This window comes from Papilio polytes, unplaced genomic scaffold (assembly GCF_000836215.1).
Source record: "Papilio polytes unplaced genomic scaffold, Ppol_1.0 DF821845.1, whole genome shotgun sequence".
Classification (NCBI taxonomy): Eukaryota; Metazoa; Arthropoda; class Insecta; order Lepidoptera; family Papilionidae; genus Papilio; species Papilio polytes.
Window position 1 is genome coordinate 1,527,960 of NW_013527359.1, and position 23,958 is coordinate 1,551,917.

General features: G+C 32.9%; 5 protein-coding genes across 5 annotated transcripts in view; 2 read left to right on the forward strand and 3 right to left on the reverse strand.

Moving 5' to 3' along the window:
- Positions 1 to 3,600, reverse strand: part of LOC106108148 (fizzy-related protein homolog) — a 52,022-nt gene extending 48,422 nt beyond the window's left edge. The window contains exon 1 of the mRNA XM_013289238.1: positions 3,085 to 3,600. Within this exon, the coding sequence (XP_013144692.1) occupies positions 3,085 to 3,226 (142 nt within the window). The 5' untranslated portion in view covers positions 3,227 to 3,600. The remainder of the gene's footprint in view (positions 1 to 3,084) is intronic.
- Positions 3,601 to 4,411: 811 nt separating this feature from the next.
- On the reverse strand, positions 4,412 to 10,453 carry LOC106107857 (histone-lysine N-methyltransferase SMYD3). The gene is made up of 9 exons (XM_013288863.1): positions 9,918 to 10,453; positions 9,607 to 9,691; positions 9,134 to 9,293; positions 8,355 to 8,482; positions 7,764 to 7,940; positions 6,816 to 6,915; positions 5,748 to 6,062; positions 5,010 to 5,172; positions 4,412 to 4,711 (listed from the first exon to the last, which is right to left on the reverse strand). Exons 1-9 carry the CDS (start codon positions 10,043 to 10,045, stop codon positions 4,507 to 4,509), a joined length of 1,461 nt encoding a protein of 486 aa, XP_013144317.1. The 5' UTR covers positions 10,046 to 10,453; the 3' UTR covers positions 4,412 to 4,506.
- Positions 10,454 to 10,767: 314 nt separating this feature from the next.
- Positions 10,768 to 11,879, forward strand: LOC106107897 (uncharacterized protein C1orf131). Its single transcript, XM_013288911.1, has 3 exons — positions 10,768 to 11,100; positions 11,324 to 11,511; positions 11,820 to 11,879. The coding sequence occupies exons 1-3, from the start codon at positions 10,839 to 10,841 to the stop codon at positions 11,877 to 11,879; spliced, it is 510 nt and encodes a 169-aa protein (XP_013144365.1). The 5' UTR covers positions 10,768 to 10,838.
- Positions 11,880 to 15,506: 3,627 nt separating this feature from the next.
- Positions 15,507 to 17,150, forward strand: LOC106107907. The gene has a single exon (XM_013288921.1). The coding sequence runs from the start codon at positions 15,654 to 15,656 to the stop codon at positions 16,638 to 16,640; it is 987 nt and encodes a 328-aa protein (XP_013144375.1). The 5' UTR covers positions 15,507 to 15,653; the 3' UTR covers positions 16,641 to 17,150.
- A 359-nt stretch (positions 17,151 to 17,509) lies between these two features.
- Positions 17,510 to 23,958, reverse strand: part of LOC106108008 (putative uncharacterized protein DDB_G0282133) — a 45,825-nt gene continuing 39,376 nt past the window's right edge. Inside the window, exon 3 of the mRNA XM_013289071.1 lies at positions 17,510 to 20,855. Within this exon, the coding sequence (XP_013144525.1) occupies positions 17,658 to 20,855 (3,198 nt within the window). The 3' untranslated portion in view covers positions 17,510 to 17,657. The remainder of the gene's footprint in view (positions 20,856 to 23,958) is intronic.

Genomic DNA, 23,958 nt, shown 5'->3' on the forward strand with positions numbered 1-23,958 from the left:
AAAAAAAACTTATCAAGTGCCAGTAGTAACCAATCAAAAGTCAATAAGCCAAAAGTTATTGTCTTTTTGCTACCTGGTCGATAGTAACAATGTAATGACAATGATTTGAGAATTTTGTAATGGTGCCGTAATGACAGCTTGCATGTTGAAACTTTTTTATGGAGCTTCTAGCTTTGGCCCGCGACTCCGTCCGTGTGGAATTAAAAGAAAACCAAAATAAGTAACCTATATGTTCTTTAGCGTATCCTCTACATCTGTACCGAATTTAATCGAAATCCGTTTAGCTGTTTAGGCTATAAACTATAACAAACATCCATCCATCTAAACTTTCGCATTTATAATATTAGTATGAAGTACGATAGCTGGCAACATTACCTATTACATTTGAGTGTTGCTTCCTAGATAAATACTGTTAAACTAATAATTTCAATTAATTATAGCAAATAAGTGCGTAATTGGACATTGGACATCTTTCGTGCATAACTTCTTGAAGATTAAGGGCCTGTTCTACCAAATTGTAAATTGTCTAATAACAATCCAATGCATAAAATATGTTATGGAAATATCGGATTTAGTTCCCTTGTCTGACAGTGACGTCATTTTTAAGCTATCTCAGCTTCTGTCAGCCTGTGGCGGGACAGGCCCTTAATAACTCAAACAAAATTAACCAAATATGTCCTTCAGAGAAAAGAAATAATACATCTCACTTTATTATTAAAGTAGCTTTTTCTCTATTGCATGTCATTTAACAAAAACTTAATTAGTAGCATATAAGTTCTTCCAGACTATGCTCTACAACTATGGCAAATTTTATCAAGATCTGTACAGCGATATAGCAAAATTATCTTATTAGAATGTTTGTAAACTTTCTAACATAACAATGAAAATTGTAACTGATCCTAAAATTCTAAACAAATAATTGAATTTACTACTACTACTACTACTACAAAGTTGCAAATAACAAAATAAAACTATATTTAGAACAGTTGCTACATTTAGTTATCTTTACATGTAATAAAATTGGATTGTCTTTTGTAACATCTAAAGAAAACTGCAGATTGATTGACAGATAGATGATGATGTTCATTGCTGATAAGGAAAATCGCATTTAAAAAAGTTTTGTCTGTCATCAAGCCGCATTTGTTTGGGGCAATGTCCAAAATGGCTGGGCCGATTTCAACCAGACTTTCACTAAAGGGTTGCTGACATAGATGGGCATATTTTAGACCACTTTTTTATCTTAATATTGCGTGGACGAAGTCGCGGCCAACTGCTATTTATTATTATTAGTCAAGTCATTTTAAATGTATTTCCATTGATACCCTATTATACATTAGGCAATGTAAATATGACCATTTATGTAACATGTTAATGAGGTTTGTTTTATTATTTTTATGTTATTTAGTAAAGTACTTCCTAGTAAATAAATTGCAACATAATAATTATCTAATGATTGAGTTACAATCTTTAATTACCATAATTAAGAGATGAGAAAACATGAGTGAAAACTGTTTCGTGTTAACTAAGTTACAACTTTAAAAAACCTGTATTACCAATAAGTTAGATAATGTGAAGTAACTAACTTATCTTATATAAATAAAAGTATAAATCATGATGCTTTGATCTCTGAGTGAAGAAGAAAGGATGTCAGGAACAAAACGGAGTCTACAGAACCTCCATTATGGCCAAACCCAATAAGCAATCCTTACATATGACCCAGAGTATAATTTAATTACTTGTATTTGAGAAAAAGATTGGAACAAACATCCTCTATAGGTCAAGTTTTAATGTCCTTAGATGATTTGATGTGAAATTACAACAAATAGTTTCAAATGACAACATATCAGAATCAAATTTTCAACATGAAATAACATTTTTTTAAATTATAAACAGTAAACTTACTAAGCTGTTTTTTTTCTTTATTTATTTGAAACAAATACCTATTTTGAATTTATTTAGCAGCTGGCTGGTTATAAAAAATAAGCCATACCATCACGGTTTATAAAACGTTGTGCTCCGATCCCACAGAAGTTAGATGAAGACAGAGATGAGAAAACCTGCATTTATATTATATAGACCACTTGAATCTATTATTTTTGCTTGCAACATTTATACCTAAAAACATGATCCGATCACTACACTTTGATTGTAGGTCTCGGAGCCAACTCTAAGTATTAAAATGTACACATACACTTTTATTAGGATATAACTTGATTGTAACAAAGTACAAAACAAAGTTGTGTTTACTTTATCTGATCATATAAACTCAAAAATTACAGATAAAATATTGGTATTCAATGATTTTCTATACAGACATTTCAATTCATGACTATAGTTAAGAATTGGTTTAAGTATTTTTTTTTATATAATGTAAGATGCAAAAAGAGCAATTGGCCACCTGAATCGCTGACCGCTGCCCATAGACATCTGCAATTGCAGATGCGTTACATACCCTTAATTGATGGATGAGGAGACACACATAAACAGGATGTTTCACTTTCCTGTGCATCTCCTCCACTGTCAAATCCACTTTTCATTCTCATCCGTTCCTCATGAGAAAAGGGTAGAAAGGAAGAGGGACTACATTAGGCCTTATATGACAAGTAAGATAATATGATAAGTATCGAGGATGTAACAGCTATAATATAATTTTATGGAAATATAAAATCACAATATTGATTAGTAAATCCTTTTTTATAGAGTTTATAGCATCAAAGTAAGTACACTTAATCAGGCAGTATGTTAAAATAAATGTTTATACATTTCAGATACATGATTTTTTTATTGTAAGTGGGTATTACACAATTTATCATTGTTGAAATAAGTGTAAGAAATTTTGTAATTAAATATTAAAGTAAACCCAAGTTCCTAGATTGCACAATCTAATCAATATGCATATACTAATAAATTTCAGTGTTGATTTGTTGAGTTGATATCTTATAGTTAAATACTTGGCATATGCAGTATTCAGTTAAAAAAAATATCAAGTATAACACCATTATATATAATTCAGGAAAACTTATGTTTACTTATTTACACGAGAAATTGTCATTACGAAAGGTATTTATGAAGTCTTTAACATACCTTGGAAGCTGGTCTGCCAATTATTATCAGGACGACAAGGTATAAATCTGTCCATCACTTCAGGTCGCACGAGCACCGATTCCTTCTTGCTCACTGGACTGCACTGTTGCACCAATCTCTTTTCGTATGGCTTACTAAACATTTTGTATATCGTTCAACTTGCTTTGTCCAATTATAGAAATAAACTAATGGAAGAAAGGACTAGATTGTTTGTCCAGTTAAAAGTAAATGATCAACGGACCATTTTATTGATTTGTCGTCGTTCACACACTTCGAAATCCGCGAGACTACTACACCACCCGACTGCTAGGGACCATTTGACTAAATTTGACATGCCCGATAGCGCAGCAGCGCAATTGATTATCATATATGCACTAGATAATAACTAACACAAACAGATTTAACGTTACACAAACTTGTTATGGGATTGTTTTAAACGATTAGTATGCACAAATAATTTAAAATTAGACTTTGCTCTATTTAATAGCAAATCAAAATTTGAAACAGACAACAGCATATAAATAAACGCTGTTTAGTGATGTGCGTTTAAAACTGATTTTCGAAATCGAAATGTCATCGACTTTGGCTCGTTGCGCAAGCATAGTATATGGCGACGATATTATTTAAGTAGTGTTGTGTAAACAATATTAAATACTTATAAACTGCCTTAAAAACTTTTTATTGGAAAGTTATAAGTTTGTAAAGATACTCGTCATTAAATTCGCTTTATCAAGATTTTGTTAGGTACAGTGAAACCATCATATTGTGTTTTTCTACGAATAGTAAAATAGATAGTAAAGAAAGAAAAAACACGGTATTTATCACAGCGTAACACATTTCCTTTTTGAAATTCCATAAGACTGTTGAGCGAATTACAAGTAGTAACGTTTTTGATGTTCTGAATTTAAAATATCGGTTTAACATTCAAAATCGATTTCGAATAAATGAAATAAAAACCGATTGCAAATGTAAAATTAATGTCGATAGAAAGCGTACATCACTATTGATGGAATAGTGTTGCCTAATCGATAACCCGATTGAATTTTGAATCAAAACGGTCAGTCAATATGTTGCCAGCATTAAAAAATGTTCACATTTTAACTTTTTTACTAAATGTAAAAAGTAGAAACCAATAGATTTTTTTCTGTCGTTTCAAAACGATCTCTTCCCGGGGAAAAGAGTATAAAAAATCACAGGAGCTGCTTAAATAATTCGTTACGATGATAATGCTTGGTCGGCAACAGATAATAAAGACATCGTAGAAGTTGATACAAATTAAGCATTTTTTACAGCGTATTTTTCCATCTCGTCAATTAAAACAACTCCAAAAAAAAGTCTTATGATTTATTTGTCTTTATTACACAACAATATCTGATACGTATGTTTGAAAATAATTGACATTACCAAACTACGATAAATTCTCTAACATTCGATCATAGCTTGACTTAGCAATGGCAGTAACTGTTCTTTGTACAGCGGATGTCGGTCGCCGTGTGTGATTTTCAGTATTTTCTCCGCTAATTTCAGTTGTTCTAAGGCTTTTCGCAGATCCATTTTGTACAGCAATATTTTGCCGTATTTCAAATGTAACAAACCCAGTAACGGATGTCTTTCGCCATAATAAAATCTGGAGCATAAAAAAAGATAAATAAACCGACTGCAACTTACAGGAGTTAAGTATGGGGACATGACAGATTAAAATATATAGAAGAGGCATAATCAGCACAACTTAATATTTGTACATAATAACCATTGCCTGCTAATAAATTGTTAAAAATTATTTTATTTAAATATTTATATTTTATTTTAAACATTATTTTGTGCTTTATTATATTTAGAGAACAAACCAATGAAAAAATTTTGTTCACGTGTCTAATCTATGTTATTAAATGTCTTTGGTAGATGAAATACTATTCGAAACTTACTTAAAACAATGTACAAGTTTTTCAGCATAAATAGAAGCTATCTCCCATAACTGTACTTGTATGAGTGCATCAAACGCGTGGTCAAGAGTCTGTGCGTGGAGCACATTTAGTGGATGAAGAACACCTTCTTGCTTCTCCAAACAAAACTTACATACATCCACATCTGAATTACTGTGTTTAGGAATTATTAAGATAATTCTTAGCTGCTATAGCTAATTTAGGGGGGTAATCAAGGGGGGATAATAGTAAATTTACTCTCTAATTCCAAAACATTATATGTTGTCTAATTTTTTTAAAGAAAATTGAATCTTTTCAGAGTTATATATGGGTTGGTATGTTCATATTGAAGAGTCAATATTTAAGAGTAAATACCTATAGTTGAATGCAATTGAATTGAAAACTTATGTTTGTCATTTATTAAATTCGACTAACCATTTTTGATTTATTTAACCGATTTATTTCTTTTATTGTTGATTTTAAAGTGTAATTTTATACTCCTTGTGTAACAGACAATAGTAAATATTATTTCAAAACCAATATTTTAATTTTAATTCTAATTTTAAACACAATCTATGCCGCTACCATCTTTTGCATGCCAACTTCTATACGAATTGGTGGCATTTTACGAGTTAATACACATTTAAAAGTGCTTCTAATAAAATATGGTTTCAGAGAATTGCATCATTTTAAAAAACAGCCAGACATAAAAAACATAATTAAAAACGAATTAAAGGATACATGCAACCGAAGAACCTTTCATTTTTTGCAAATGCATTTCCGTAAATTCCATAGCCTTTTTATAAACTTCTATATATTTATCTGTGCATTTCGATCCGCACGCGCTGCATTCTATCTCATCTATCTCACTCCCACCGCTGCATTCTGAATCTTTTATCTCACTCTTATTGCTATCTCCATTCTCTATTCCATTATTTTTACTATGGTCCATTGATTTTTTAACCAATTCACAATTTTTCCAAGGTATTTTGATAGGGTTGTCACATTTCGTATTTGGACATTTAGCTGCGTGTATTATTTTTGTTTGTATATCACCTGAAAAAATAATGCATTTTAAATATATGATAGCGGAGAATGTTTTTTTATTAATAATGTCATATTTTTTTATTAGATTTATATCAAAATATTGAAAAGAAAGACTTCTATTTTTGTACTAACGTTTTTAAAGAAACATAGATGGTGTATTGTATAGAATCGAAAATCTTGTTAATTATTAAAAAAATAATTAAATAAAGAAAAGTAAAATAGATATCACAACATGAGACAACATTCAATAAAAATCTTTATACAAAAGGTACACAACGGTATACATTTTAAATTATCTATAAGTTTAAATATTACTTGAATAGTTCATTTATATAGGGCCTGTCCTACCACTGGCTGATAGAGGCTCAGATAGCTTAAAAATGACGTCACTGTCAGATAAGGGAAAAAAATCCGATATTTCCATCACACATTTTAATCTACACTAAATAATGTTCTTAGCTATGGCCGAATACCAAACCGACATTTAGGGCCTGTCCCACCAAATTGTAAATTGTCTGATAATCCAACTTGTAAATGATGGAAATATCAGATTTTGTTCCCTTCTCTGAAGTGTCATCATATCTGAGGCTCTATCAGTGAGTGTTGGGACAATCTGTTTAATAGATAAGGCCATGCTGAAACCCAAATACTATTAAAATGTCCACTTAACGAAATATCGTTTCAGTAGTCCGCCGTACTTTGTGTAAAGATTTTGTATTGTTCATGCATTTAAATAATTAGTAGCACATTTAAAGCATTTACCAATACACCTGTCACATTCGCACAAGAAGTAGTAGTTCTCGAGAAGTTCTGTTTGACGTTCTCGTGGTGTTTTCAGCAAATCTATGTACGATATACGTATCTAGAAGAAATAATACTATCTAAGTTTTTTTACATCTGTCTTACTAATATTATAAATGCGAAAATTAAATTGGATGTTTGTAGTCTAAGCGAGCGTCGGTGGCTCAGTGGTTTAAGCACTTGACTTGTAATCTACAGGTCTTGGGTTCGAATCCCGCCGTACCAATGTGATTTTCAATTTTTCGAATTTTCACATGTACATAATTTACCCGACGTTCTTACGGTGAAGGAAAACATCGTGATGCCTGCACATATCGGCGAAGAAATTCAAAGATATGTGTGAAGTCGACCAACCCGCACTTGGCCAGCGTGGTTGACTATGGCCTAGTCACCCTAACTTTAGGGTAGGCTCGGAGCCACTCGGTGGGGACGTATAGTGAGCTGGTGATGATGATTGTAGTCTAAACTGCTGAACGGATCTCGATGAAATTTAGTATAAATGTAGAACACATAGACTCACTTTGGTCTTTACTAGTACTAGCTTTTGCTATCGACTCCGTCCGTGTGGATTTAAAAAACAGAAGTCTAACAAACATCCATCCATCTAAACGCATTTTTAATATCAGTCAAGATAACAAAACACCTACAGGGTAAGTGAGAATTAAAAAAAAACATAATTGTGAAAAAAACGAGTTCGAATCTCACTCGACATAACTTTTTTTGACCGACTTCCCAAAAGAAGGAGATACTCAAGTCGTCTGTATGTTTTTTTTTATGTCTGTTACGGCTTAACTCCGCCGCTAGTAGACCGATTTTGATAATTTTTTTTTTATTATTTTTTCAGTATATTCAAATATTACATGTCAGTGGTCATTTTTTTTTTCAAATTCATGTTACGTTATATCTTACCTGGTTCCAATCCAAGCTGGGCATATCCTGAATGGCTCTGATATTAATGGTCTTGCCGTCAAAAGTGGCCACGGCGTTAGGACCACAGCTGTGGTCCACAATAGAGGACGCCAAATATATACCAGTCCCAATAGAATTCATATCTATGTCCAATATTGTAAAACTATTAATTACCATCTGAAAAGACATTTTTAAAAAGATATTAAAAAAGTTTTTGGATTGTATGCCAACTAAACATACAATTTAAACTCAAACTATAAATAAATATACGTAATTCAATTATTTCTTCAGTCTTTTTTTATAAAATCCCAACATTAATAAAAAAAATTTAGTTACAACAAAAAATTGCTATTTTTTTTTTGCATTCTTCAGTAAAAATTTTTTACAATCATAATTAGAATATATATTAAACAGGTATTAACCAAGTAGATTCAGATTAAAAATTGTCTTAAAATCATTTATTAAACCAGCCCTACTAAAGTATAAAAAATAAACAGGCAATTTTAACTTGAATGTATTTTCTATTATACCTCATATAAAATCACCGATAACTTAAGATTGAAAATGGTCAAAAGTGTAAGTCATACTTACTCTACCATACATCCCCATTAACTCAACAGTGTTAGGCAGAGATATATCTCTGAGGAACTCAAACAGAACCATGCATAGTGACGTAAAATGGTCCATTCGCTTCTTATCTTGTTTCAAATCTGGGTAATCTGTAATATTTATTAATAATACTTTATTACTTCATTAATAATTGTTAAAGCCACAAAATAAATTTTTCCAACAAATTGTTTTGAAAGGTAACATGATCGAGAAGGGAGTGATGACTGAGATGACGGATGATAGAATGCTTTGGAGGACGAAAACCCGGTGCCCCGACCCTACGGGAGTACGATAAGGCAGGGGAGATGATGTTTTGTAATACCTTCTTGTCTACAATATGCAAGATAAGTATGAGAATAATTAAAGTGACTTTAAAATTAGTGTGTTACCGCATACTTGTTAAGAATATGGTTAAATTCTAAATTCCATTACATTCTGACATCTGACAAATTGTAAGCAATGGTTATGAAGCGAAGTATTTATTACAGTATTTGACTGTAAATTAATACTATTACAAAGAAGAAAGTTTTGTACTTTTGTATGTATTGATGTAGTCCAAAATCGACTAGTCTGATGATTTGTGAGTAACATAGGGTATATTTTTAATTTCAAATGGGCGATGTCGCGAGCAACAGCTAGCGTGTTATATATATGTTAAATCAACTGACTAATTTTATTATGTTACATTTTGCAATTATTAAAAAAAAATCACCTATGCCAACTTTTTTTCAGTAACAAAAAATACAGAATATTACACTTACGCGACATAAGATCCTTCCACATTCGAAACGATGTCTTTGTATAGTAAGCCCGATATGTGTGGCCATCTCCACGGCTTAGCCTGTTCACAATCTTGGCCAGCATACGAGCAGCATCAGGTATTATCTTTGGTGCTACTCTTTTCAAGTTAGCGCATTCCCACTGTTGAATAACAAAATATATACCTTAGAAAAATTGCTACAAATATCACTAAAATATGAAATAAAAAAAAACATAAAAATTTATATAGCTTATTAAATAATATTGCAATGATGAAATATACCTTGTATTAGTCAATCATAAAATAGCACATTAATGGTAAAATGGTTATAAAAATTGTCCTAATAGTTTTTGAGTTTATTAACATACAAAAATAGAAATCTTCCCTGTGTGCAAACTATTTTAAAAATGTAAAACTTTTTAATGTTTCAAGAGGACATGATTAAACCTTTTATTGATAACCTTAGTTCTTTACCTTATGTCCACTCCAAGCTTCCTTTTGACACACTCGTCCACAGTAATGTACAAACTGGCATCCCGAACACTTGAGCACCTTTAACCTGAACACATTCAGCATTACATAATGTATATAGAAGTCTCTAATATATTTTATAAGTTAAGATAGTACAATAAATAATCAAGTAATAGTTTTCAATAAATATAAATTAAAACATCTACTATATGAATGAAAAATTACATAATGTTGCAAGTGTGTTTAAGTGAATTTTTAACTGTGGAAATAGGCTTTACGAAGCTAAAACTACATGAGACCTCAGTTTTACTTACTTTTGTAAGCAATTATCACATCTTAATCCTTTTTCTTTAGAAGAAAGAACATAAACAAATGGATTTTCATTTAATAAAAGATCTCCAGCTTTTACAGATGTATCCGAAAATTTAAAATCGTTCTTCATATCTGTATACTATTAATCTGCTTTTTAAACGAAATTACAAAACTTCTACAACATATAATAGCGATCAAATATAGTTTTTTTTGGAATGTGTATTTTACTGTTGCGAACTTATCGCTCGACCACTGAGCGAATTATTATATTATTCAGCTTACAGTTGGCTTAAATACCTGTGCCGCTAAATTTATACTCAACATCGGTAACATTATTTTTAGTTGCGTCTCTACACATCCGCAACGAGATATATCAAATTAAAAAAGTGTCCTATTATTAGCTAGTCCGTCGCATATTTTTCAATCCATAAGTTATTCTTAACATAAACTAAACGGAAATCTGATTATATGTTATGTTTTTGATATTCCTTCAGTAAACCTGAATAAAAATAAAAATAAACTTAAACGATGTGAAATGTTCACATTTGATTGACATTGACATTTCCTTATCAATTCACTTTTGATTATTTTGATTACAATGCTGCCAGAGTATAGTAAATAAAATACGGCAGAAAGTCTGATAGAAAAATGAGAAAAAACTTAGGTCCTTAGCCTGCAGATCTAGCAGATCAGGTTTATTGGTGTCAACCAAATTTCTCTATCACGTTAGTTTCTTAATTAAGCTAAAAAAAGCAAGCATTATTTAGTTACTTGTTCTTTAGGATGTTTTGTTCTTTGGACACATGACTATCACTGTAACTGTCAAAACAAAAACACATGGCACATAATGTAAACTTTGAAATAAACTTGAATAAACGTAATTAAGCTTTTTAAAATAAATTGGTGTTAGTTCGATTTTAAATATGTCAATTGTGTTAACGAAAGCAGCGTTGGCGTTAAAGAACGCGGATAGCAATTTCAAAGTTGTTAAATTCGAATCACACAAACCAAAAAAGAAACAAACCTCAGAACATGAAAACAAGACTGATGAGCATAACCCAACATCGAATACAAAGAAAGATTTAGATCTTAAAAAGATACGTCATGAGGTTGTAAAGTTTGGAATGTCTGGCTTTGATGGAACTAAGAAAGAAGAAGCAAAAATTGCTTTAGCAGTCAGTTTAGGTTAGCCATAGTGATGTTATTTATTACATGTTCAGTGTTACAAAGGATTACATTTATTAAACGATGTAACACTCATTATTTCCTTGCTTTAAACCACACAAGTTGGCTTGCTGTATAAGGTTTTTAAACCTCATATTTTGATTTAATTTTTAAGACTGGCTGTCTGAATTAAAACAAAACTTTTGTACCATAAATGTATTTTTATATAAAACTTAATTTCCAGGAGCTAAACCACCTAAAAGAAAGTACATAAACTACAAAGAGTTAATGCAAAAGAGAAAACAAGAAAAATTAGAATTGAGCAAAGAGAAACAACTTATGATATCAAAGACTATTTTGCAAACTGTTGGTAAAAAGAAAAAGAAGGGAACTAATAATGATGTCGGACATTTCTTAGATAGCTATGGAAAAGTTAGTATAAGTTTTTTTATGTTAATCTTAGCAGCCCAAGGCTATATGTATTTTTCACAGTCCCCGAACCACAGTCTTTTATGTTCTAAAATTGTTTTCTGCTTAGGGACTTCAATGATTTTTAGCCATCAAGATATTTGACATCTACTGGTAACACTATCAATTTTTTTTAATCCCCTGTTTACAATGCACAGAAATCAGCATACAGCATCATTATTGGGCAAAATTTTACTGCAATTAATTAATTAGTGTAGCAAATGATTGTTAGTTACAAATATTTTTAATTTAACGACATATCTGGTTTTCAGGTGCAGAAGAAAGATTTGAAAAATAACAAGAAAGCTCCAGTTAAGAAGAAAAAGAAATGAAAGCACTACAAATTGTTAATAAAACTGTAAAATAAACAAAATAATTTCCATGGAAATAAATTTATTTATGTTATTTTAAGAGTTCATTTTTATAACTGACTGGTGGTTATTCCCAACTTTGTCAGTTTGAATTTTATAAAGTAGCCCACAATATACATACATTAGCTAATGATAAACTCAGTCTAGCTATTTAGGAGACTACCCTGAACAAACATAGCTTGTAAAAAACGTTATTTGCATAAAGTAATTCAAATTTAAGAAAGGATTTTTTTAAATATAAAATGCACATACACTTAAATTTTATTTATATCTGTAGAGGTTTCAATTTTCAATTTTTCAATATGAATATTTGAAATTTTTATTATTAGTGTTAATAGTATTCTGAAGTACAGTTCTGTACTAAAGTAACCCTTTAAATTATAACCTTACTTAATTAATTACCCCCAATTAGTGACCTTGTTATTAATTACACGTTTATTAGATAAAGGGTTAATTAATTAAATGTAGTGCTTTATTTAATTAACCCTTTATTTAATTAATATTTTTAATTACTCTTACATCTACAGGGGTGGGGATAAATAAAGCATTTAAATACTAATCTTTTTTTAAATTCAATCATAAACTTACCAGACTTTATTCAAGTCACAAGTCCAGTGATATTAAACAAATGGATCTGCATTTACATTTGAGTGTTGCATTCCGTGCTTTGGATCGCAAATGGGGTAAAACAATTGATTTGGATTATCCTGAAGAAATAACCAAATGTATTCCAGCAATAGTAGATAATGAAACGACAACATTTTCTTCGGAAGAATATTTAAAGACGCTTCGACGCAATCGACCAAAACCCTATTCAAGAATCGAAAATTCCGCAAGAAAATTAACCACGAATGTTACAAAGTGTGATTCATTTTCGAATATATCAATAACAAGAGTATCTACAAGTGAATGCTCTGATATAATAAACAGTGATCTTGATACTTCAGAAGGAAAAAGGGAGAGACAAAATGCAAGCAAAAAGGCATCAAATTTCTTCACACAACTGAAAGTTCCAACATTTATGAACGTGAAGAGAAAATTGCGACGAATTTGTAGTCGTGATTAATTGTAAACTAGTATTCGATCTTTACTAAACCGATCTCTGATCTCTCTGAACCATTTACAACTAATCTATGATGGAGAAGGACTTTCATGTTGTTTGTTCAACGTTGTTCTGGATGCAGATGAGCGAAGTCGGGGTGTCCCTTACAGCGAGCAATCCTGAAGATAGAGGAAGACTAAAGCTAAGATGGGTGATGTAAATCGTGACGCAAAAATTAGTTTAACGATTTGAAAATTAGCTACAAATAGACTTAGGTGGAAAAATTACTTAGGAAAGGTCCATAAAGGGCTGTGGAGCTAAGGAAGAATATTTTATGTTTGTATTGATTTATTGTAAATATTATAAATATCTGTTAATTATTTATTATCTAAAATAAAAGCTGTATTCTTATATATACGTCTTTCTTTATTATTATTATTTAAGAGCTCTTTGTTATTACCAACTGTTTTGAACACGCTAGTTTTTACACCCTTCGCAAAAACTCCCGTGTTTTGAATATCTCATTTCATTATAACAGACATAAAAATTATCAATACTGATTAACAGTTGATATGTCGTTCATAATCAGTTGTTTTTTCGCTTGTGCGTGGTGTGTGAATTGTGAATTATTTTCTTAGCAATGGCTGCGTTAGGAAAATTCATAGTTATAGCATTGCTTTCTTGCGGCATCACCACATTGGTATCCGTCATCTATATAACTTTGTGCCTTCTCGCGCTAATCTACCGGTCCGATTGCTCTATCGCCCAAACAATAGTGCACAATTCTGATTATCTACTCCTTTTAATTCACAGACAATATATAAAAGATAATACTTGTGTCGGTTCTTTATCTATGGCTGATTTAACGAACTCTGATGTAGTGTTCGTGTTGACCGCAGTGTCTTTAGCGATAACTGCTGCAAGCTTCGCAGCTGCTTTATCTCTTATTGTAGCGATATTCAACAGAGATTGTTGGTATTACTTGGATTTTGGTACATATATGCACACTGGCTTTTGCGTAGCGACATTAGTAGTTGACATCACATTTGCCGCGCATTTTGGGAAAGATTATACCACTCTTACAGACAGACTGAATGTAAGCACCGTGAATGGGCCAAATCATTATTTAGTAGATATGCTGCGAATCGGTGCATTGTTTCTCGTTGTGTTGACTATGAAGGGATTCGTGGTACACGTGATAAACTTGGTGCTGCTGGTGCCGTTGATATATTATTTGCATCGCAAGAATGCAGAAGATAAGAAAGTACACTCGAACCACAGCCCAGGAGTTTCAATCGCGTTGTCACAAGAAGTATACCCTCAGATACAGAAGACATCGATTCTAAAGCCTGTTAAAAACGAACAACCTAGTTTGTGTAACGAAGAAGTTTCACAATCAGATAGTGAATTTTTGCCTGGGACCTCTTTACAATTGCCCTTAAAACGACAGACATATTTTGGGATTTCTCCGCATCGGCCGTTCACTTATTCGGAGGGACTGACACCGACTATGCTCAGGATCAAACCAAAGGCAACGAAGCCTTTTACGCCAAACCCCGACTATGGTCAGTAGTCGGTATTTAGGTATTAAGATAGTAATTTATGAACTGTTTTCGCTGCCAGACGTGTGATGTGCAAAATAAACTACCTCTAAACTTACAACGGAGAGATTTATTAATGTTGCGATATGTTTATAAGTTTATTTATATTAATAGTATTAACTGCATTGTTATTAATCTCGATAATTCATTTTAATCTTATTTTAGAATGCTTTTGCCTTTTTACTATGTTTATATTAAATTAAAATTTACAAACAATCTATTTATCTATTTATTTCCTGCACTTATTCTGTATTCTATTCAATTTTAATAAGTCTAACATGAATAAGAAAATAATAACACTTAAAAATTCAAATTAAACATTTATTAATAATAGTAAAATGTCCTAATCGCTTATACGTTTAATAGTGATTGTTCAACTAATTAATTAACCCTTCCTCTAAATATGAAACACTAATACAATTAATTTATTAATTAATCATCAAAATTTTTCGCAAGTATTGTACAAATTTTTAATTAATAATTGAAAGAGACGATCTTGTACGGGAAGGTACGCGCGAGTAAAATAAATAAGAAATAAACCAAAACTAAAGAACTTTTAATAAAATTTACAAATTAATAAAAATATACACATTTCAGCCTAGCGTTGTGACATCTGCTCGAACACTGCTTCAAATATTTACAAAAGAATTAATAAAAAAATATGCATTCTTATTTTTAAAAAAGGATTAAAAATAAAAATACAAAAAGGATTATTGCATCGCCAACAATAATAAAATTAAACTCCTACTTAAAAATTATAGCATGTAAATCTAAAACAACTCTTGTAAACAAACCAATTTTTAATTCTTCGACTAATTTCAAATACAAACTCCAAAGACTTGTTTATCATTCTGTTATTTAGATTGTAATAGGGTAGAGAATTTCCACATAAAGAATATTTCAATGATGTATATTTCAAAATACAAAATGATAGCTTGTAATGGACACCCTTCGAATAGAATGCCCACGTCCCTCGAATAGCACTATAACAAAGATAAAAATTATCACTATTGATTAAAGGCTGATATAACGTTATTAATCAGTTGTGATTCGCTTGTGCGCGGTTACTCATTGTGAATTAGTTTGTTCGCAATGGGCGCGACGGGGAAGTTTATGGTGGTAGCGCTACTGTCGTGTGCTATAAGCGGAGTAACGTCCACCATCTACATCATACTGTGCTGCCTTGCGCTCATCTTCAGATTCGACTGTAACACTGCTCAAACCATAGTGAACACCTCCGATTATCTACTAATTTCAATTTACAAGCAATACATTCAAGATGAGAGCTGTGAAACTTTTTTAGCATTCGACGATTTGACGGAATCCAAATCTGTGTTCGTGTTCACCGCAGTGTCTCTGGCGGTGTCGGCTGCCAGCCTCGTTGCTGCGATATCTTTAACTATAGCAGTTCTTAGCAGGGGATGTTGGTTCTACCTGGACTTTGGTGCGTACGTGCATACCGGTTTGTGTCTCGCTGTGCTTGTGGTCGACATCACTTTTGCAGCACATTTCGGCTCCGACTACACAACGCTTACGGAAAAACTGAACGCAAACTCTGTATTGGCACCGACGAATTATCTGATAGACACCTTGAGAATCGGTGCGTTCTTACTCATGGTGCTGACAATGAAAGGGTTTGTGGCACACGCTGTGAACTTGGTGCTGTTGGTACTATTGATTTATTACTTGCACAGTAAAAATGCCGAAGAGGAAAGACAGCATCATTCAATCCACAGCCGAGGACTTTTAAATGCGTTCGAACAACCAAGCTACAATGAGCCATGGCCGGTACAACAAGGTTGGACTTCGACTCTAGGTTCCAGTAACGCCCACCCTGGCTATATGTACAACGAAGGGCCTCCGCGGTCATCTAATTGGGAATTCATGCAGGGGAACCGTTTTCCAGGGCAGGACTCGCATCCTCGTGCGGGGACAATGCCACCCCGACCGTTCTCATATTCCGAGGACCCAGGTCTAACGCCTGCGATGTTGAGACCCACTCCACCAAAGCCCTACACTCCGAATCCGGATTACAGCCCTAACCCGCGATTGAAATCTGTCCTGAAGCCTACTTATTAGTGATTAATTTATATTTTGTTATAAAACCAATTATATTTATGATTAAATGTAGACTTTCTGCTCTATTGCTAAAACTTTTAAAGTTTATTTTAAATGTGTTGCTTAGATCAAGTTGTACATAACCTCTCAAATAATACAGACTGTAGAGTAAGGTTAGTGCAACTTTAATTTTGTTCCTTGATTATTTTATCATTAAAAATCTGTTTCTACTTTCTTCGTAGTTTCTACCATACCAACGTCATACTTTTATCTAATGTCATGGTCGATAGATACAACAAACGGAAATAAATACCATTTCCCTATCTATAGTAATTTTACAATTGGAGCTTGCTACAAATCTACGTGGTTCCCTAACGCCATCTACCGGATACCCGAACAAAAACATTATTATAAAAAAAATAATCTGTTCTTTGTTATTATTGTAGGAAGGGATTTTGTATTTATTTTCCTAATGTCAAATTAACCGAAATGTTAACTCTGTGTACATTTTTATTTACATTCATAAGTTTTCTAATAAACAATATTTTTTAACAATTCAGTTTTATTAATTCAAGTCTAAATTATATTCTGAATATTAATATTGCCAGTTATTTTTTCGTCAAAGATACATTAATTGTTTAAACAAAAGTGAGTAGCCTATGTATTCTTTCAGACTATCCTCTACATCTATGCCAAATTTCATCGAAATCCATTCAGCCGTTTAGACTACAAACTCTAACAAACATCCATCCATCTAAACTTTCGCATTTATAATATTAGTATGAAGTATGATGTAACAAAATTATTTTTACAAATATATTGGAGTTTTCAATGCATATCGTTGAAAGGATAAATAAAACATATAGATTCAATTTTTAATATATTTTCCTCGAAAAACTAGAACAGTTATAATATTTACAAAATTAATTAATATAAATACAATTACATTATGCAGGCAAGTTCATTTCTACAATAAATAAGTTTAAACGTCTTATAATAAGTTTAATAAAACAATAAAATACATTTGTAATTAAAATATTAAACATAAGGTTCAAAATATTTAATAGCGGTAGTCATAGATTTTTCGTTGATAGTGTTCGTTGTTATTGGGTTCCTTACACGCATTTTAACGTCTCTAGGCTTTAAAACATTCTTATGGTTGGCACTTGGAGGTCTAATGATGTAATTCTTGGGCGGTGCAAAAATAGACTTTGAACTCAGACCAGAATTTTCTAGAAAGAAATCGAAAGATCCTTTAGATTTAGTCACATTTAACTCTGCTTGGTTAATAATCATCCTCGGCTCACATTTAACTGTGTTGTATGAACCACTGTTGCTGCCAGAAGAATTACTAGACTCTATATCAGAGTTTCTCACGGATTCAGTCTCTAAATTCTCTATATTAGAAAGGAGATCAGGTTTGTTGGAAAGCTTAGCATTTTTTGACAGGCCCTTGTTTACGTTGTCGTTGTTGTCATGAAAAGTATCAGATTTTGGGTTGTCGTTATCATTTGTATTTTGTTGGTTGGTGTCAGGTACAATGGTGTGCAGCTCGGTGATGACGTCAGAGGCCGAGCCGTCGCTGCTGCCGGAGCTTATGCGATACTCTTCAGCGACAATACTGCCGAGTTCGTCATCTATCTTAAACTCTTCAAAATCCTGCGACAAATCAAATTTATCTATGTCATCTAAATATGCAGGTTTACGAGGTTCAGTGTTAACGTGCATTTTCTCAGAACCGTGATGTGGGAACTGATTGTCTAAATCTGTGAGGTTTATTTGTTTGACGCCAGATTTGACACCTCGGTTAATTTCTGAAAGTATTGAAGATACCGTGTTTCCCATTTGTATGGAAGCGCGGGAGTCTAGTTTTGGTTGTAGAGGATGCATGTTAAAATTAGTCAAGTAACCGTCCGCTGATTTTGGAAAAGACCGTTGTTCTTCGGTTGGTTTCTCATCTTCATCGGGGATAATAATTTCAGTGACGTGAGGAAGTTTAGGGATGTCTTTGTCGCTAATTTTGTTTTGGATTCTAGGTAGCGATATGACTTTGGCCACGCTGTTTCTCTGGTTGACTGCATGTATCGGGTACTGTTCGTTATGAATCTCTACCGTTGGCTGTGTGAGTAGCAATTCCCTCTTACCATTGCTGACTACTGGAACATTTATCTCTGAAATGGAGCAGTAGTCCGGTTCTACATTCTTAGCGCTTGCTACTTGTCCCACTTTCCTCATCTTAACGTCTGCAACCCGTTGATTGGCCGCAACGGCTTCAGAGTCTAAAGATTCTGTCGATTTGACAGCGGTCTCAGCTCTTAATTTGGCTGATAAGTTCTTTGGCTTGGGCGGCAATGCGGGAGGAGTTCGTGGCACTTTTCTTTTGTTGAATGTTTTCATTGATCCAAAATTGTTGTCTATTCTTCTTTCTAGTATATTATTTCTGTTCTCGATATTGGCAGCGATGTTTTTAACCATTGATCCTCTTATCTTGGGCACATTCTTCTCAACGTTTGGCACCATACGCTGTATTGGTAATGATTTTTGCTCCATAGATTTCGTAACTATAGGCTCATATTCATTGCTATAGATACTTTGTATTTCATATTGAAATCCTTCAGCGGTATTAGGTACTTCGTAACTGTGCTCCGAGGCAGTCTCTAGACTGAATTTAACGATTTTATTAGCTCTTTTATCGGTTCTTGGTAAGGTATTATTATTACCACTGGTTCTGACTTTGTCGTCGTATGATATACTATTCAAAGTAGAAAACTGAACGCGTTTTGTCGCTGCTTTAGGACTTGGAGACTCGCTGGACTTTGAATTGTCATTGCTGCTATCATCTAATGAATTTTGTAGCAAAATTTGATTGACGCATTCAAGTACTGGATTGTTTTTGTATATTTCATTAGGTGGGGTGTCATCAGCATCACTAGTACTGGCGTACCAATTCTCGCTTATTTCTGTAACGGCTGTTTGTTTGGCTATATTTGCTTCAATGTTATTGTTTTTGTCGTCAAATTTTAAACTGTAATTATCATTTGTGTTATTTAATACATTGTTACATAACACATCATTCTTTGCGTATGTAATTTCAGAATTTTGAATTCCATTATGTTCAGCGATTCCAAATTCGTTGTTTTTGTTCAATTTGTTACTATTAAATAACACTCTTTGGTCTAGGCCATCCGCATCATTTTCTGGATCGCTGACATTACAGTACCAAGGTTTCTCATTATTTTCCTCGTTGAGGACATTATTTAAGAAGAGTTGTCTATTAGCTTTGATTTCATCAGATGCTTGTCTTTTAATTCCGTGCAATCGTTCCATCGTTGTTGAATACGTCTTATCGGAATCACTCTGAGTATTTTCTAATTCCTTCTTCGCCGCCTCTCCAATTAACTGATCTATTTTTAACGAAGCTCGTCGAATATCGTTTGCGATTAGATTAACTGTCGAGTCATTGTCATCTTGATTTACTCTATAATTCATACTTATACATTCTTCAGTACTGCTGCTATTATTTTGATTGATGTAACTCTTTTGCATGTTATCGGTAAATTTACCGTTGCTCTTACGTCCGGAATATTTCCTAGATCTTCGAAATACATCACGTCTTACGAACGCTTGCTTATTTTTAATGAATGTTCCCTTGCTGCCGATGCTAGCAGTGTTACCCTCTTCACTCGAGCTCGAATTGCCATAAGTGACATCGGTCTTCGGCAGTTGAAAGCTTTTACTTAATCGTGTATTCTTTTGGAACACTGGTGGAGAGTTTCTCTCGCGGTAACTACAACTCCTCACGAATGTATTAGGAAATCTAGAGTCCGTGCTCTCCAAACTATGGAATTCTGGATCTGTCTCAATATTTGTTTGTTCGCTAGTGAACCCGAGAAGTTGCTGACAGTTGCTGCAGTACGACTTTCGGGCTTTGAGTTTTATAATTTCCTCTTGTTGTGATTTAATGATTTTGTCCTTTTGTTGGAGGGAAACTTGGATTTGCTTTTGTTCCCTCGTCAGTCGGGATTCTAGTAGGACAAGAGATCGTAGGACGAGAGCTAGTTGGTCTTGACGAAGTCGTCTTTCTTGGGCGGCTTGTTTGTTCCGTGCGACGAGAGCTTGCCCTGCCTCGACGAGCTGATGCCTCTGCTTCAAGACGGACTCTGACTGTTGTTGAAGGGCGCTCTTGACTGCGTCCAGTTCCCGCCGCAGTTCCATCGCCTCTGAACTGCTATCCATCTGAAATGATATAGGAAATATATATTAATCTCTTATCAATATTGTTTAATTTGTACATCGATAAATTATTTGACGATAACATTGTCCTCAATGAATGTGAAAAGTCAAGTACGTTTGAGGCACGTTTAAATTATATTCAAGTTATTGTTGTGCATCAAATTGCATCTTGTGACAAGAAATATGTTAAATAAATTACATGATTTTTATGAATAACGGAACAAAGTCCAATATGAATTATGAGGTCAAAGGTTACGGCATTTGAAGTACGTATGGTTGTATAAAGAATACTTTAACATATGCAAAATAATAATGTTTAATAAATTTTTTTAATCACATAAAACTACTAATAAATATTACAATGTAAAATTAAGAAATGTGTATTGTCAATTTTAAAAAAATTAAAAATAGAAAAATATGTTTATAAAACTTTTTTGCGCGTTTTATTTCGAATTTAATTATGTTTCATGTTTCGAAACCGTGTTGATATTTCTTACATTTTTTATAACACCAAACACGGTACTGGGACACAACTCCTGCGGTGATACACTTTTGTATCCCATTTAGTTTAAACGAATAATTCAGAACAACCACTCTTTATTATTCAGGATTATAAACTGAAGTGTAAATATTGATTGTACGGGCAATGTTTATATTTCACTATTACGTATTACCCGACCTTTGTACGCGAAGTCAGCGAACTGATTCCAATGTTTTTGTTTACATTTCATATGTTGTTAAATTGAATGTGTGTCAGAAATTGAATGTCACCTACTTCGTTAATAATTTTCAATTGGACTTTGAACATACGTAACGAGTTATAGAAATCATACTTCATACTAATATTATAAATGCGAAAGTTTAGATGGATGGATGGATGGATAGATGGATGCTTGTTAGAGTTTGTAGCCTAAAAAGCTGAAAGGATTTCGATAAAATTTGGAACAGATGTAGAAGATAGTCTGGAAGAACACATAGGCTATTCACTTTTGTTTTTTTTTTAATATCACGCGGACGGAGTCTCGAGCGAAAGCTAGTCTTACTATAAATGTAAAAGGATGGATAGATGGATTATCCAAGGGCGGATCCAGTTTTGGCGCCAGAGGGGGTAACATAGTCGTGGTCAAGTCAAGAGTTAAATATGTAAAATATGTAAATATAATTTGTCAAGCTCTTGACCTACCAGCTCAGGGGGGTCATAACCCCCCAAGACCCCCCTGGATCCGCCGTTATCGTTTTCACATAACAAGACAAAATATTAACGGAAGGGAGAAGAACATAAGGTAATGTTTTTTTTTTATTTCACGCGGACAACGTTACCCGTAACAGCTAGTATTTAGACAAATACCAAAAAGTTGCACTTTTTACATTAATTTTTAAAATACATTTTTATCGTATATACGATCATTGTGTATATACACAATGATAAACTTACGATTTATGGCAATCGAAGTATTAATGGGATTGAAGTTTCTGTCAGTCTTATTTAGATAGATACAAGATAATTGTACAATTAGATGCAAGTCGGTATCAGTGGGTATCAATAGAAGCGACGCAAGGCGGACGCCAGTCGTTGTTTTATCGCATGGCAATGACCTACGCTTCCGCAGTTAAATTTATATCAAACTAAACAATATAATAATTATTATAACATTGAAAGAACGAAGAAAACATAAATAATATAACGTATTTTATGAACAAAATATGTTAAAACCAATGTCAATATCTTATCAACAGATGGCGCTGATTCTACAGAGTATGGTAAGGACAGAGATAATAACGCGGGGTCGATAATTTATTTTGAAATATTAATTTGCATGAAAAATGTTTTACGACCAATAATATTAATTAACGATAGAAAACATTCTTACGTAATAGGAGGCAATCAATTAATTAGCGTATTAATGACTTTTGTAATCAAATTCCGAACTAATTTGATAAGATGAATGGATGTTGCGTGTTTTATAAATTTATTCAATGGAATAGAATCGAGAAAGTTATTTCATTTCTTTTATGCAACTTTCGTCATAGGCGAAATTTCTAGTCTCGGCCATGTCTGATTAATATCAAATGATCTATCTAAATTTAAAACTGGCTATTTTAAAATGACCACAGTTTGAATTTCGCCTAAGCCTAGCCACACTGTACCTTGAATTTACTTGTAGAAATCACCCACGCGTTTTATAAAGATGAAGAAATGTACAATGCTATAGGGACAGCTGTCCCTCTTATTTGTAGTCGTGGGTGTTTTACAGTTGCATCTATAAATTATTGGTTTTTTATACATTGTTTAGGGTCTTGTAGGCAAATACCGTTAGCGATGAATAAATCATGATATATGTATTTTGACATTGCTAACTGAGATTAGATAAATAAATACATTTGGCTATAGACGAACTGTATAGGTTGATAGTACTTTAAAGAAGTAGTTAAGTAGTTTATTTAATACATGTTGATGTAATTACAACGTTTGACTTTCATTGGTTGAATTTCAATTCTTACATCGTGTTTATGCATCTGGTAGTAGTAATGAAGACTTTTATAGTCTATGGTTAAGACTCAGGTCACTTCGTAGTTTTATGTACCGTACCAAAGCTTTAACCCTTAATTCGATAATTCGATAGTGGCCAGTGTGACGACCAACTAGTTTAAAAAGATCCACTAAACTAGCTTATTTCATATCTAAAAACTCCGTCGTAGGGTTAAATATAATGCATAAAAATTTCTTATAGTTTAGTTTTATAATATAAAGTAGCAAACGAGCAAGCGGCTACCTGAATCCGCCGAAATGGAAAGCGACCGCTGCCCATAAATATCCACAATATCAGATGCGATACCTACTCTTTACGCACATTAAGAGGACATTTCCCCTTCTTATGCGTCTCCTCCGCCGTTAAATCCCCTTTTCCTTCCCATCCATTCCTCTTAAGAAAAGGGTGGTAAGGGAAAGGGATTAAAATTAGGCCTCCTGCTAGTTTTCCATGTTTGTAATTGTAAACATGTTTTAATTATGTCATCCTATTCAATAACAAAGTTTGTTATTGATACGAGCATGACCTTATAAGATTGCTTTAATAGCGGAATTAACTGCCGATTGTCGTTTACT

Bases quoted from the DNA above. Each gene is read 5' to 3' on its own strand.
- LOC106107897 (XM_013288911.1), top strand. From the start codon at position 10,839: ATGTCAATTGTGTTAACGAAAGCAGCGTTGGCGTTAAAGAACGCGGAT. The intron at 11,101-11,323 runs GTTAGCCATAGT...CTTAATTTCCAG, and splicing joins TGCTTTAGCAGTCAGTTTAG to GAGCTAAACCACCTAAAAGA. The intron at 11,512-11,819 runs GTTAGTATAAGT...TCTGGTTTTCAG, and splicing joins TCTTAGATAGCTATGGAAAA to GTGCAGAAGAAAGATTTGAA.
- LOC106107857 (XM_013288863.1), bottom strand. From the start codon at position 10,045: ATGAAGAACGATTTTAAATTTTCGGATACATCTGTAAAAGCTGGAGAT. The intron at 9,692-9,917 runs GTAAGTAAAACT...GAATGTGTTCAG, and splicing joins TGTGATAATTGCTTACAAAA to GTTAAAGGTGCTCAAGTGTT. The intron at 9,294-9,606 runs GTAAAGAACTAA...GTTATTCAACAG, and splicing joins AAGCTTGGAGTGGACATAAG to TGGGAATGCGCTAACTTGAA.
- LOC106107907 (XM_013288921.1), top strand. From the start codon at position 15,654: ATGGGCGCGACGGGGAAGTTTATGGTGGTAGCGCTACTGTCGTGTGCT.